This window comes from Heptranchias perlo, chromosome 36 (genome assembly GCF_035084215.1).
Source record: "Heptranchias perlo isolate sHepPer1 chromosome 36, sHepPer1.hap1, whole genome shotgun sequence".
NCBI lineage: Eukaryota > Metazoa > Chordata > Chondrichthyes > Hexanchiformes > Hexanchidae > Heptranchias > Heptranchias perlo.
This window is the reverse complement of record NC_090360.1, coordinates 5833381-5848845: the sequence shown is the minus strand read 5'-3', so window position 1 is coordinate 5848845 and position 15465 is coordinate 5833381. Positions and strand designations below refer to the sequence as shown.

The following is a 15465-nucleotide window of genomic DNA, read 5'->3' as shown; positions in this document are numbered from 1 at the left end:
CCTCCGACATCTCTGCCCTCCTCCAACTCTGGCCTCTTGTGCAGACCCGATTTTAATCGCTCCACCGTTGGCGGTCGTGCCTTCAGCTGTCTAAGCCCATAGTTTTGGAATTCCCTCCTTAAACCTCTCCTCCTCTCTACCTCGCTCTCCTCCTCTCTACCTCGCTCTCCTCCTCTCTACCTCGCTCTCCTCCTCTCTACCTCGCTCTCCTCCTCTCTACCTCGCTCTCCTCCTCTCTACCTCGCTCTCCTCCTTAAAACCTACCTCTTTGACCAAGCTTTTGGTCACCTGCCCTAAAAGCTCCTTATGTGGCTCGTTGGCATGTTTTGTTTGATTAGGCTCCTGTGAAGAGCCTTGGGTCGTTTTACTACGTTAAAGGCATTATATAAATGCAAGTTGTTGTTATTGTTGTGTATATATGTCTGTAATTGAGATGAATAATCCCTGGAAGTCACATTGTATTTCCAGATGGAGAAGGCCATTTCTTGTCTTCCAATTGCAATGTCTGTTTCTTAATAAGTCCAGTATTCTGGCCTCGACCCTCTATTCCTGGTAACTTGTTTCAGATGTTCATCACCCTCCATGTAAAGAAATACTTTCTCTCTCAAACTTTACCGCCCTGAGCCTGTGTCACCTTGTACTGTTTCATGTTTACTTTTTCTGTCCCACCCAGTATCTTGTATATGTCTGTATGGTCCTCTCTGTGCCGTCTTTTTCGAGGTTTGAGAACCCCAGCGTACCAATTTATTCCTCATAGCTTATCCCTGTGCCACAAGGGATCAGCCTTGCTGCTCTCCTCTATACTGCCTTGACCCTCTTAACTCACAACAACCAGAAATGTTGCAGTACTTGAGAGGCAGCCTGATCTGGGAATTTGACATCACCTCATTTAGCAAGTAACCCAGCATACTATTTTGTTTTGTTTATTACTGCTACACATTGTTTAGCTATGGTGAGCAACCTGTGTAGATGAAATTTCATGATGTGTTAGTTTAGTAGTACTTGTTCCTTATTATTCCCATATTTCCACCTCCTATACAAGGTGAGAGTGGGGGACAAAGCAAAAAATAAAAGAAGAGCCTTTGAAAGGAGAATTTGCCAGGCATCCACATTTTGTACAGTATTGAGATTCTGTCACAATATGTTGGTGCACAAATATTCTATATTAGTACAATGGCTTATTCACTGCAATTCATCACTTCCTATTGTACAATCCTTCATTTATACCAGTGGTTTGTACAATTTTCTGTCTGGAAGGCTCCCTGCAGATACTGGCGCAGTCCTGAGGCCCCCCCTGCAGATACTGGCGCGGTCCTGGAGGCCCCCCCTGCAGATACTGGCGCGGTCCTGGGGGCCCCCCTGCAGATACTGGCGCGGTCCTGGGGGCCCCCCTGCAGATACTGGCGCGGTCCTGGGGGCCCCCCTGCAGATACTGGCGCGGTCCTGGGGGCCCCCCTGCAGATACTGGCGCGGTCATGGGGGCCCCCCTGCAGATACTGGCGCGGTCCTGGGGGCCCCCCTGCAGATACTGGCGCGGTCCTGGGGGCCCCCCTGCAGATACTGGCGCGGTCCTGGGGGCCCCCCTGCAGATACTGGCGCGGTCCTGGGGGCCCCCCTGCAGATACTGGCGCGGTCCTGGGGGCCCCCCTGCAGATACTGGCGCGGTCCTGGGGGCCCCCCTGCAGATACTGGCGCGGTCCTGGGGGCCCCCCTGCAGATACTGGCGCGGTCCTGGGGGCCCCCCTGCAGATACTGGCGCGGTCCTGGGGGCCCCCCTGCAGATACTGGCGCGGTCCTGGGGGCCCCCCTGCAGATACTGGCGCGGTCCTGGGGGCCCCCCTGCAGATACTGGCGCGGTCCTGGGGGCCCCTGTGAAACACATTGTCTGTTATTGTTATTGCAGAGATGGTTTTTAATTAGTACACAACAGAAATAACATGCTCGTAAGTCAGCAAATAAAAAAATGTGTATGTATGTATGTATACACAGAATTCTAGAGACATTATCGGTGACAATATGCCTGGCTCCAGTCAGGCACAAATCTGATGACCTCATGGACCCTGAGATCTCTTGCAAACAGACCCCAGATTGAAACCTGATTTATACAGTGTGAGGAGCTGTGTGTGTGATGTTTGTCATTTCCTCAAAACTATTTGAACTGTTCTGTCACCTCCTGCATCAAGTCTGTAATACAGCAATCTCACTAACTAGGCCAGCCAGGCTAGGGATTTCTGCTGAGTGCAGATTCTCAACCTACTATACAAGTGATGCCTCCTGCACAGCCTTTAAGTGGTCCCAAGAGTGACACTAAAATTGGGTCCATTGCAGGTGATTCCTGAGGTTCTTAAGTGGAAATGCTTGCACAACTTTAAGAACTTAGTAACTCTATTGTGGAAATTACAACTTAGAAACAATTTAATTAAAGCCTCCAAATTGCCAATGACATTTGACAGACTGGAAATTGGTTCAGTGTAGCATAAGAATTTTCCAATATACCATTTTTTTTGTATAATTCCTTACAAGGAGAATATAAACGTCGCTTAAACAATGACAAGAAAATGATTCCATTCATGGGTGACTTGCTGCAATCAAACCGTTGCATGGAATAACAGAATGCTGAGTTAAAGTGAACTTGATTTTTCTGTATTTTACCTTGTGTGCGCCATCCCACTCTCCAGCTCCTACTGGACGGCCCCAGTATATCCTAGAACTGAAGTAAGTTACCAGAACTGTGACTAATATTTCCCATTATACAGGTGATGGCACACCACCACTTATAGTTCCTTACAGAACTTGTAGCCATCCTGTTTTGGATTCATATGCGGCCAGATGTCGCCATACTCCAACTGAATTGGAGCTCAGAGGTTCGGAATTGCTGTTACTGATTTATTTTCTTTCTTGCAGGAGTTGTGGACTGTATGGATGAGCCTTGTGACTCTGTACTTATAGAGCAGACAGAACGAGGCTATCGATGTGCCACGGCTGTGCCCAGTGCTCTTTACAAGTGAGTTATTTCCATTTGTGATTTATTAGCATATTGATGTTCAGCTGAGACTAAAATGTGCCCCATTCCTGCCTGTTCTAGTGATACAGGTGGATCTTAACGATACCCAAGGAACTGTTTAAATTAGAGCAGGGAGCTGTTCTTGTTCCAGTATCTTGGCCAAAATCCCTCCCTCAACCAACGCTGCCAAAAGCAGGTTAATTAGTTGTTGATCTCACAGCTGTTCGTGTGATCTTGTGCTCAAAATAGCTGACGCATTTTCCTGCATAACATTTCACTGAACTTCCAAGTAATTCATTTATATGTGGAGTTCTTTGAGACTCTTGAGGTGTGATAAGGTGCTATATAATGTAAGGACTTGCACAACACCAGGTTATAGTCCAACAGTTTTATTTTAAATCACAAGCTTTCGGAGCTTACCTCCTTCGTCAGGTGAGTGAAGGGATTCTAAAAACGCATAGCATATATAGTCAGAGAACAACGCCTGGTGATTACAGATAATCTTTCCAACTGCCCCCTATAACACCTCGGCTGGGAGACGATCACAGCAATCAAAGGTGTCGTTGGTGTTCAGACAGGTTAGCCACGGAAAACATTACATCGCAGTATACTGAATACACAGTGGGTCAGATTACACAGACAGAGAGATAGAAGCCTTTTTTCCCTTTCATTCACACTTTAGGAATGTCGTAATAGGTTGGTAAACTGATGAAAAGTCTCTAGGCAAAAAAGTTAACCCCATTTTTCTTTTCAGATGCTAATGTACCTGCTGTGCAATTCTGGATTTTATTCCAGGTTTGCAAACGATAGCAATTCATTTTAACTGATCTAAAATTTTTGTCACTAACAACTAACCCTGCACGTGAACAATGAAACTGTTCTTGGCAGCAAAGGCATAAAGATTGCTTTCATGCTCAATGTTCTCGGCTCAAATTCAGTTGGGGACTGTCTTTGTTTCCTGTGTTGTCGCCAGATGGTTGTGCGCCATTACGAGAATTAATTGTACAGGTATAACGAGAACAGCCTGCACTTTGAAAGCACTTTTAATGTGTCAAAATGCCCCAAGATGCTTCGTGGGTGGGCGTGGGAGGAAATTGACGCAGAGTAGGAGTTAGGAGAAGAGCTGGGGAGGTGACGAGGGTGGTTTTGAAGGCAGGGAGTGACATAGCAAGGAAAAGGGGTTTAGGGAGAGAATTCCAGAGTGCGAGGGTGTGATTACTTAAGACGTTCCTTGATGATAATGGTGGGGGGTGGTGCAGGGGAGAGAGAACTGTTACTGTCCAGTTAGAAGGGACCTTGCTGCCAATAAACAAACATAAAGACAAAATAACTGTTCGGAATAGGAAAGCCCATTTTGTCCAACAGGTCCTTACTCTCTCTGACTGAAATGCTGAGTAACCTATTGGTGTCCAGGAGACTCTGAAAACTGATATTTCCAAAATCTGTATTTTATATTCAGGGAGGGAAACTGATGCATTTATTTATTAAACAGTTTTTAACAGGGGATATAAATTAAATATTGGATTGGAGAGGTTACCTGTGAAATTCAAGCATCAGATTAAATTACCAGGGCCTTCCCTGGATTTCAGTAGCAGGTAAACATCAGCCTCTTTCAGTTATAGGCAAGTACCAGGCTGGTGCCAGTTAACTCTCCTCCCCAGTAGAAGTGGGCCAGCTTTATATAGGGGGAAAGTTTTCCCTTCTTGGAGGAGCCTGTAATTGGCTAGTGAGGTCTGTTCACCCTATAAAATCCATCACAAGTGGTTAATGTGTGCCTGTCCCTGCAGGGTGCACTGTAGGTACTTGTCCTGTCTGAGGATTAATGTCTTCAAAATGAGACCTGGTGATAGCTGGAAATCTTTTTGGCAGTTTCTGGATCGAGGGTGTTAGCACCCGGCTGTGGAATGCAGACTGTGTGATGAAAATATGCTGCTTCTTTTTCTCAGATATGTGATCGGGAAGAAAGGAGAAACAAAAAAGAGACTGGAGACTGAGACACGGACTTCCATAACCATCCCTAAACCTGGAGTGGAGGGAGAGATCGGTGAGGCTCAGTAGGGGTTGAAGGGGAAGGATTTATTAGTACATGAAATTCTTTTTAAAAAAATATACTTATTATCAAGGGTACAGATGCATAATAGGTGTTCACAAATACTATTTTTGGTCCACAGTCCATCTACGTTGTGAGGTATGGGTGTTAATATCACTGTGAAGGTAACACATAGAAGCATGTTGTCTGAGACTGCAGTCACCTGTGGAGTGTTCAGGCATTCTCAAGGACTTAAGCACATAGACTAGGCTCCATTGTAGTACTGAAGGAGTGTTGCTTTGTTGGAGGTTGCTTTGTCCCTCGGATGAAATGTTAAACCAAGGTCCTGCCTGCTTGGTCTGATAGTTCGAGCAGCCATTGACGATCCCTTGGCATTATTTGAAGAAGAACAGGGACTTCTTTCAGTGTGCTGATCAACATCTCCCACTCAACCAGCACCAAAACAAAACCTGCTCATTGCATTGCTGCGTGTGTGATTTTTCAATGCAAGATTTTTTTTTAATCTAGTGAGTGCAATTGAGGACAAATTGGACAACCTACTGGAAAAGGCTCAGGCCACAGTAACGCAGTCAGTGCTCTTGAGGTTAGAGTTGGGATATTCGGGGTAATGCAGAGAGAGCTGTGTACTGTGGCTGAACAGAGAGTGCTGCACGGTACAAAAAGGAGAAACGCATCCTAATCTCCAGCATTGTCGTTCTCACCTTTTGTCAAGCGGTTAAAAAGATGCCCTCTGCACGAAAACAAAGTTTCTTTAATGTTTGAAACTGTTTGTATTTTTTTTTTCCAGTCATCACTGGGCAGCAGCGAGCGGGTGTGGCATCAGCCCAAACTCGGATCGAGGTGATGTTGGAGAGTTTCCGCAGGAAGCAGCCCTTCACTCATTTCCTGTCTTTTGCCATTAATCACCCCACAATTCAGGAACAGTTCGTGAAGTTTAAAGAGCAGGTGTTGGATGTCTGCTCCAAGGTACTTGACCAAGGCTGGGAACAGGGCATTGCTGGTGCAGGATACATGGGTGAGTTGAAGACCCCGGGGATAGGGAAGGACATGGATTTGAAGCAGGCGGGCAATCTTGGCAGGCACCACAGCACCCCTACCCCTTTGAGTAACAGGTTGCTGGAAGTACTTTAAAAAGAAAGAGATTTGCATTTATATAGTGCTTTTCATGACCTTCGGGTGTCCCACAGCACTTTACAGGAATAAAGAACTTTTGAAGTGTAGTCATTGTTATAATGTAGGAAACGCGACAGGCAATTTGTGCACAGCAAGGTCCCACAAACAGCGATGTTGGTTGAGGGATAAATGTTGGCCAGGACACCGGAGACAGCTCTCCCGCTCTCCTTCAAAATAGTGCCATGGGATCTTTTGCATCCACCTGCGAGGGCAGATGGGGCCTTGGGTTGACGTCTCATTCGAAAGACGGCACCTCTGACAGTGCGGCACTCCCTCAGTACTGCACTGGAATCTCAATGTAGATTTTGTGCTCAAGTCTCTGGAGTGGGACTTGAACCCACGACCTTCTGACTCAGAAGCAAGAGTGCTACCCACGGCTGACACCTTTACACCATTTCATAAGGTTTGTAAGCCCTTGACAAAAGGAGTGGGTGAACAAATTGTCTTTTCAAAAAAAATAGCATGAATTAGAACTCAAAACAGAAAATGCTGGAAATGTAAAGCAGTCCCTCAGCATCTGTTAAAATGAAAAAAAGGCAGGTTAACATTTCAGATGTAGACCCTTCATCGGAACTGGGAATTAAGCAAGCTCCTTTATGGCAGAGTGCCGGAGCCACGTGCAATAAATGGGCTGCATGTCATGACAGATAGAATCCTGATTAAACACCACATTTAAACATCAAGTTTAAAGAGCTGTAAATGTAGATACAAAGTTGGAGTGTCCGTAGATAAAAGGGAACTCGCAGAGGTTTTCATGGTCTAGGCAAAACAAGCTCGTAGAATGGATTCGACCTGTGGGTCATGTCTTTGATACCCCGCTTTCTAGAACTGAAGAAAACGAGCAGAAAGAAAGAAACAGCTGCATTTATATAGCGCCTTTCACGACATCCGAAAGCGCTTCACAGTCAATGAAGTGCTTTTAAAGTGTTGTGATTTAGGAAACGCGGCAGCCAATTTGCGCACAGCAAGGTCCCACAAACAGCACTTAAATAAATAACCAGATCATCTGGTTGAGAGATAAATATTGGACGGGACACCAGAAGATCTTCCCTGCTGTTCTTCGAAATAGTGCCGTGGGATCTTTTACGTCTACCTGAGAGGGCCTCAGTTTAACATCTCATACGAAAGATTGTACCTCTGACAGCGCAGCACTCCCTCTACTGCACTGGAGTTTCAGCCTAGATTATGTGCTGAAATCTTTGGAGTGGGACTTGACACTACGATCTTCTGACTCACAGGTGAGAGTGCTACCACTGAGCCAAGGCTGACACCGGACAGTTAATAATTTAGTACCGTACAAACAGTTCATTTAAAATGTTGGTTGGAGGTGAAAAGCTCGTTAGATAGTGTAAAGCCATTAGGTGTTCCAGACATAAACACTTTGTATGTCTGCGTCAAACATGCAAATAATTAAACAGATCAAAGGTTTTTTTGTTGATCCAAAAGAGCAATGCTGCTAATTAAATCAAGGCAATGAACAAATTTGATCCTTTGATCAAGGACACATAGGAATGTAATCTTTATGAAGCAAGCACTTCAAATTCTGCTACAGCATGTAACATTGATCTGGACTTGCCCTGAGGCCAATTCCAATAACGTTGTGCTAGTTAAAATGACAGAAACTCTGGAACTTATAAAAACAGAAAATGCTGGAGAAGGTCAGCAAGTCAGGCAGCATCTGTGGAGAAAGAAACAAGAGTTAACGTTTCAGGTCGAAGACCCTTCGTCAGAATTGGAAGATGTTAAAACTTTTAACTCTTGGAAGATGTTAAAACTTTTAACTCTTGGAAGATGTTAAAACTTTTAACTCTTGGAAGATGTTAAAACTTTTAACTCTTGGAAGATGTTAAAACTTTTAACTCTTGGAAGATGTTAAAACTTTTAACTCTTGGAAGATGTTAAAACTTTTAACTCTTGGAAGATGTTAAAACTTTTAACTCTTGGAAGATGTTAAAACTTTTAACTCTTGGAAGATGTTAAAACTTTTAACTCTTGGAAGATGTTAAAACTTTTAACTCTTGGAAGATGTTAAAACTTTTAACTCTTGGAAGATGTTAAAACTTTTAACTCTTGGAAGATGTTAAAACTTTTAACTCTTGGAAGATGTTAAAACTTTTAACTCTTGGAAGATGTTAAAACTTTTAACTCTTGGAAGATGTTAAAACTTTTAACTCTTGGAAGATGTTAAAACTTTTAACTCTTGGAAGATGTTAAAACTTTTAACTCTTGGAAGATGTTAAAACTTTTAACTCTTGGAAGATGTTAAAACTTTTAACTCTTGGAAGATGTTAAAACTTTTAACTCTTGGAAGATGTTAAAACTTTTAACTCTTGGAAGATGTTAAAACTTTTAACTCTTGGAAGATGTTAAAACTTTTAACTCTTTTAACATCTTCCAGTTCTGACGAAAAGTCTTCGACCTGAAACGTTAACTCTGTTTCTTTCTCCACAGATGCTGCCTCGCTTGCTGAGCTTCTCCAGCATGTTCCGTTTTTATTTCAGATTTCCAGCATCCGCAGTATTTTGCTTTTGATTTCCTGGAGCTCATGTTGTGCGGACTGAAATGGTCACAGCTACGCGGCTTGTGGTCCCATTTCACACTGGTGCTCCTTGTGTCAGCATTCTAATTGCAACTCTAAACCTGTATGTATAATAAGTATGTGGAGGAAACCAGGGCAGTTTGGAGGTGAGGGCAACATCTGGGGCAAACTGGGGTCCCTGGAACCTCAGCGGAATTTTGAATTTTTTTGGCTGTTTCTGTTGCTGTATTCAAGTAATGTTTTCCGCAGTATGAGCGCTGTTTTAATTTGGGTAGCCGACACCGTCTTTCAGAGATTGAGACAGGGGTCCTCAGGAGTGCGTCAATCTTTCCAGGAGGTCCTTGCACAGAATCGTTTGAAAACCACTGATCTGGGGAGGTTGTGTCATTGGCATCAGGTTTCAAAATAATTGCAACATATTTGCTGAGTGAGGAAGGAGAGGTAACTTAGGAAACTTTTTTTTGGAATGAGTTCTCTGTTTTGATTTGCACTCTGAGGTTCGACACAGACTCTCACTCACTCCTTTTTTTTTGCCCTGTTCTCCCCCTCACCAACTCTCCTTCCCTCCTCCTCCTCCTCCTCCTCCCTGTCTCTCTTTTTTGTCTACAGCTTGTCACACATTAAATCTGTCTGTAGCAGAACAAGGTGTCAAATTTGATTATCGACTCATACATTATGGCCACAGTCAGCCAGGTCTGGACCCTGGCAAATAACCACCTGCTTAAAGTCCTGGTCATTGAAGATGCAGCAGGGGGGCAAAACCTCCTGGAGGGTTGCTTTAGTATATTTTGCTCTATTGCTGTTGTGTTTAGGCTGCCACAAAAAGCCTCACAAAGAAAGATTTGCGTTTATATAGCTCTTTTCATGACCTCAGGATGTCCCAAAGCGCTTTACAGCCAATGCAGTACTTTTGAAGTCGTGATGTTGGTTGAGGGATAAATGTTGAGAATTCCCCCGCTCTTCTTCAAATAGTGGCCATGGCATCTTTTACGTCCACCTGAGAGGGCAGATGGGGGCCTCGGTTTAACGTCTCACCCGAAAGACAGCACCTCCGACAGTGCAATGCTCCTTCGGTACTGCACTGAAGTAACAGCCTAGGTTACACGCTCAAGCCTCTGGAGCGGGACTTGAACCCACGACCTTCTGACTCAGGCAAGAGTGCTACTCACTGAGCCAGGGCTGACACTAATATGATGCAACCCATATTCCAGGTCTCCTGAGCAACACCACAGGTGCACATCTTGTATAATTTAAACTTTCTAATGCTTCCTGACAGCATTATCTCCAGGTAATTGATTACAAATTAATTTTTCTTAGTAAATTGATTACTTCACAATTAACGCACCTCAACAGCACAGAGCCCATTAACTAGGAAAGATGTGATTGCACTAGAGAGGGTACAGAGGAGATTTACGAGGATGTTGCCAGGGCTGGAGAATTTTAGCTATGAGAAAAGATTGGATAGGCTGGGGTTGTTTTCTTTGGAACAAAGGAGGCTGAGGGGAGATTTAATTGAGGTGTATAAAATTACGACATGACTAGATAGAGTGGGTAAGGAGGATCTATTTCCCTTAGCAGAGAGGTCAGTGACCAGGGGGCATAGATTTAAAGTAATTGGTAGAAGGATTAGAGGGGAGCTGAGGAGAAATTTTTTCACCCAGAGGGTGGTGGGGGTCTGGAACTCACTGCCTGAAAGGGTGGTAGAGGCAGAAACACTCAGCTCATTTAAAAAGTACTTGGATGAGCACCTGAAATGCCGTAACCTACAGGGCTACAGACTAAGCGCTGGAAAGTGGAATTAAGCTGGATAGCTCTTTTTCGGCCGGCACGGACACGATGGGCCGAAGGGCCTCCTTCTGTGCTGTAACTTGATGATTCAATGAACTATCAGTATCAATAGTCAGCACTGCTGTAGGTATATAAAGAATTCAGAACTGAATAAAATCAACCCATGAGTTCCACAATGTAATTAGTAATTGATACCTAGGAGCATTCTAATGAGCGTGATTGCAGCAAACATTTCCGATAATAATTACTGATCACCCCGACTCTTGCAATTTGTAACATCATCTGAAACCTCGATCAGCTTGCTGCTTTGTAATCATTCCTAGATACCCGTTATTCTCCCATGTGATGGTCTTCAGCCCCTGGTCCAGGCTAGTTTGTAGCCCTGCCCTGAGGAATGTAACAGTGTGAAAATTCAGCTGTTTATTCCTTTTTCCTTCTAGGACCGTGGGATTGACGGCAGTATTTTCCAGAACCCAGCAAAGCTCCACTTGACTATCGGAACACTGATCCTACTTAATGAGCAAGAGATCACTAAAGCCCGTGAACTGCTGCAGAAATGCAAGGAGGACTTCATCAAGTGAGTAAAGTCCCAGCCAACGTCCAGCACTCTGCTCCTACTCCCATGATCTGAACCGTGTTCCTCCGTTTACTGCTGTACCCTGACAGAGATGTAACACTGGTGTTAATTTGTAAGGGAAGTATTACAGTGGGAGGAATGGTTTGAAGGCAAAACGTACCCTGTTCCTCAAAAAACCTAATTTGTGTGTCTGTTTGTGTGGAGGGTGAGAAATCATTCACAAGTTCTGTTTGCAGAAATCTCATGGCAGCATTCCGACACTTCTGTTCCACCCCTCCCCACCCCTCTGCCGGGCTCCAACTGCCAAGACAAGAAATGTTTAAACAAGCATCCAAAGTGCAGGTGCTGAGTGTGCAAGTTTCTGCAATTTGCTTTATCTGCATCTCATCCCTTCAGCAAAGTAACTCTGGATCCTTGCAGCTGTCAGCCTAACCTTTAATATTGCTCACACGTTCAAATTCCCTACAGTAGCTTTATGCAGCATTCCATTATGGTCTTGCGGACTCACAAAAATTTAAAACCAGGGCCCTCTATGTCTATCACACGGTAAGTGGTCAGATTTAGCCACCACTAGATGTCATTAAACACTTGAAAATGCTCTGCGCTACACTGCTTTGTGACTTCAAAGAGATCCCCTTTTACTTCAGTCTGGATTGGGCCAGTTTGGATCAGTAGTGGAACAATCGCATTCTGACTGTGTTGGGACCAAGATACGTGGCAACAAGTAAATGTGTAATTTCCCATGAAGATGACAGAATAAAGTAACGATTCAGAGCAATACTAATCCACAGATAATACTGGTGAGTTCTCACTGCTATAATAAAGTTAGTGCAGAGGACATGCCGTAGTTGAATTTACATCATTGCTTTTCAAACTTTTCTGAGTGGGGGAACGCTCTGCGAATATCAACACACTCACAGGGACCCTGTGCACATAATGACAAACTCAGCGGGCCCTCATGCAAATAGCGACAGACATCTGGGGACCCCACACAAATATTGACACACCCTGTGGTGCTAACTTCTGAAAAACGGTGTTAGCAACGCAAAGGAAAATTGTGCTATTGTTGCAGAAATATGTTTTATTGGTGCACAGCAGCAGAAATAAAGTGGTAATAATTCAACAAATGCAGAAAAACACAAACACCTGAAGACCCTGATCACAGCATTTCGTATACCCAGCATCAGATAGTCAGAAATCTGGTGGCCTTGTGGATCTCAGTTTATTACCTATGTTCCACATCATTGCATCGTATTGGAGAATTTTATATTTGTGAAATCTGCCCGACTTAGAGTAATGGTTGTTGTACTACATAAGGGGAACAGCCAACTCTAAAACTGAGTGTAATTACAAAATTTAAGATAGTTAGAAATTGCCAAGTCCAATAATTTGCTTTAAAAGGGCCAACTCCCCCCCCACTTTAAGCAAGACTCACAATGATTTATTTTCTTCAATTGTCTTTGGATAATCTTTAACAAACTCTCTCTCGTTTCTCAACCCATTGATGTAGTTTATATGGCTCATGCAGTTAGGGGGCATGTGGCCATCTGAATAGAGAGATTGTTGGAGGGCAGAAAGCACAAGGTAGGAGTAAAGGGAAGTTTCTCAGACTGGGGAGATGTGAGAACTGTCCCACGGGGTCTGTTTTTGGGCAGCTATTTTTACCGTATACAGAAATGATCTTGACTTGGGAATTGAGGGAACAATATCTAAATTTGTTGATGCTATATTTAGATGTGTGGGTCAATGGGAAATGGTAACAAGAATTGCGAAAGACTCTACTAAGTTAGTAGAATGGGCAGATTGGTGGCAGACGCAGTTGAATGTAGAGAACTGTGAAGTAATACAATGTGGATGTAAAAATAGGAGAAGGAAGTGCATTTTAAATGCTAAGAATTTAAACAGAGTAGAGAAAAAGAGGGACCTCAGTATGCAGATACACAGGGCCATTAAAGGTGGCAGTGCAAGTAGATAAGGCCATTAGATAGACAGACAATATCCTTAGTTTTGTACCTAGTTCCACAAAAGCGAAGCGGTAATGTTGAACTTGTACAAATTAAGTCACGGTTGGAATATTGTTTACAGTTTTGGTACCTCATTGTCGGAAGGATATAAAAGCTATAGAAAAAAGGTGCAACATTATCTTCTTGAAAAGGAGAAATTTGCATGGCTATGGGGAAAAAGCAGGGTAGTGGGACTAATTAGACAGCTCTTTCAAAGCGCTAGCACAGACCCGATGGGCCGAATGGCTACCTTCTGTGCTGGATGATTCCATGAGATTCAGTGCGATGCTACTAAGGACATAGGGTTACGGTTTTGAAGCCACAATTGAGAAGTTCCAGCTTTATTTCCACTGGAGCTGAGCAGGTTGAAAGGTGAGTCTTCAAGATTATGATGGTAGTGAGTAGTGATGGGTGGTTTCCGCTATTTAGCGAGTCAATAAGATATAATCATAAAAAGAATTAAAGCAGAGGGTAGAAAAAATTGTTTTGCGCAGAATGTGGAATTCTCTGCCGCAAGCCATTGTTGAAGTCTATAAATATTTTTAAAAGGTAATTTTAAATGAGTAGCCCTGGATTACTTGTGTGTTTTCGAACTCTCTTCCACACCGATCAGCAAGTCAATGCACTGAAACACTCTGTGGTACAACATGTCTTTACAGCACTGCCAAAAGATTGACCTCCCCCCAGTAGCTGGAATGGTTACACCGGGACTGACCTAAGCCAGAAACAAATTGGGGCTTTGTTTTAAAAAGAAAAACTGATTATTCAACAAAAAGATTTGCGCATACAGTACAACGAGCTTCTAGCTAGTCGCACTCGTGATAAGTTTTACAGCAGCGCTTTCAGGAATGCTGGGCTGCATACTTCCATTAATCCTCCATTAAGATTCCTGCTGCTAAGGTAACACAAAAAATAGTATTAATGTAACTTAGGGAAGTAGTTACTGTAAAAAAAAAATTGTGCATTTAACTATTGCAGCTAATTGCAGAGCTAAAAGTGGAAAGTAATGGAAGTAGGGAGATCAGTCAGCATCTGTAAGCAGAACATATTAACTTGTCTCTCTACAGATGCAGACGGGCCTGCTACTTGTTTCCAGCACTTTGTTTTATTTTAGATTTCCAATATTTGCAATTTATTTTTCACCTGGATAGTTTATTTGGCTATGGTCCCCAAACCCCTCCGGTTTAAAATTCTTACCTCATGTTTAAATCCCTTCATGGCCTCACTCCTCCCTCTGTCTCTGACCTCTGCCAGTCCTACAACCTTCCCTCCGAAATTTCTGATCCTCTAACTCTGGCCTTTTGTGCATCCCCCTCCTCCCTCCTCACCCTACCCTTGGGAGGCCATGCCTTCAGCCATTAGGCCCCATGGTCTGGAATTCTTTCTCTAGACCCCTTCACCTTAGGTCAGGGACTTAGTGGAGTAGCGCATGCAGATGTAATTTAGTCCCCATTTAAAAGTCATACATTCTGGCTTTATTTTTATAATTTATCTTTTTTAAATTGTCACGGTGTAATTACACACTTTCTCCAGTGGAAGCACTACAGGAACACCACTGGTGATAGGGTGTAATTACAGCACAAGTTTACATAAGAAAGAAAGACTTGCATTTCTATAGCGTCCTTCACGACCTCAGGATGTCCCAAAGTTCTTTACAGCCAATGAAGTACCTTTTGAAGCATAAGAACCATTGTAATGTAGAAAATGCGATAGCCTATCTGCACACAGCAAGCTCCCACAAGCAGCAATGAAATAAATGACCAAATCATCTGTTTTAGTGATGTTTGGTTGAGGGATAAATATTGGCCAGGACACCGGGGAGAATTCCACTGCTGTTCTTCGAAATAGTGCCGTGCAATCTTTTACGTCCATCTGAGAGGGCAGACAGGGCCTCGGTTTAACGTCTCATCCAAAAGATGGCACCTCCGTCAGTGCAGCGCTCCCTCAGTACTGCACTGGAGTGTCCGCCTAGATTACGTGCTCAGGTCTCTAGAGTGGGATTATGCTGGTTCCGTTATAAATGTGGACACAGGAATTTATAATGGAAAAAGTTGACAGGAATTGCCACAATCAGGGCTGTACTCATCCCTTACCTTGCAGTAGAATCACCAGAAGCTGCCACAGGAGCTGTGAACTTGCCCCTCTCCCCTCACCCGCTCCTGCCACCAACAAGCAGCGTTTCCAAATTACCTAGCAGGTCTGACATTTTAAGTGGGTTAATGCCTTTGTTAAAATAATGGACAAACTAACATTGTACAATACACTGAACATTCGTATGCTAATGTTGCACAATAATATCTAGGCTTGTGCGAATGTATGGTTTGGAGAAGT

General features: G+C 43.6%; 1 protein-coding gene across 3 annotated transcripts in view; it reads left to right on the top strand.

Moving 5' to 3' along the window:
• Window positions 1-15465, top strand: part of ascc1 (activating signal cointegrator 1 complex subunit 1) — a 34505-nt gene that overhangs the window by 3833 nt on the left and 15207 nt on the right. For all 3 annotated transcript variants that reach the window (XM_067972436.1, XM_067972437.1, XM_067972438.1), the window contains 4 exons: window positions 2905-3004; window positions 4951-5048; window positions 5842-6020; window positions 10995-11131. In XM_067972436.1, the coding sequence (XP_067828537.1) occupies window positions 2905-3004; window positions 4951-5048; window positions 5842-6020; window positions 10995-11131 (514 nt within the window). The remainder of the gene's footprint in view (window positions 1-2904; window positions 3005-4950; window positions 5049-5841; window positions 6021-10994; window positions 11132-15465) is intronic.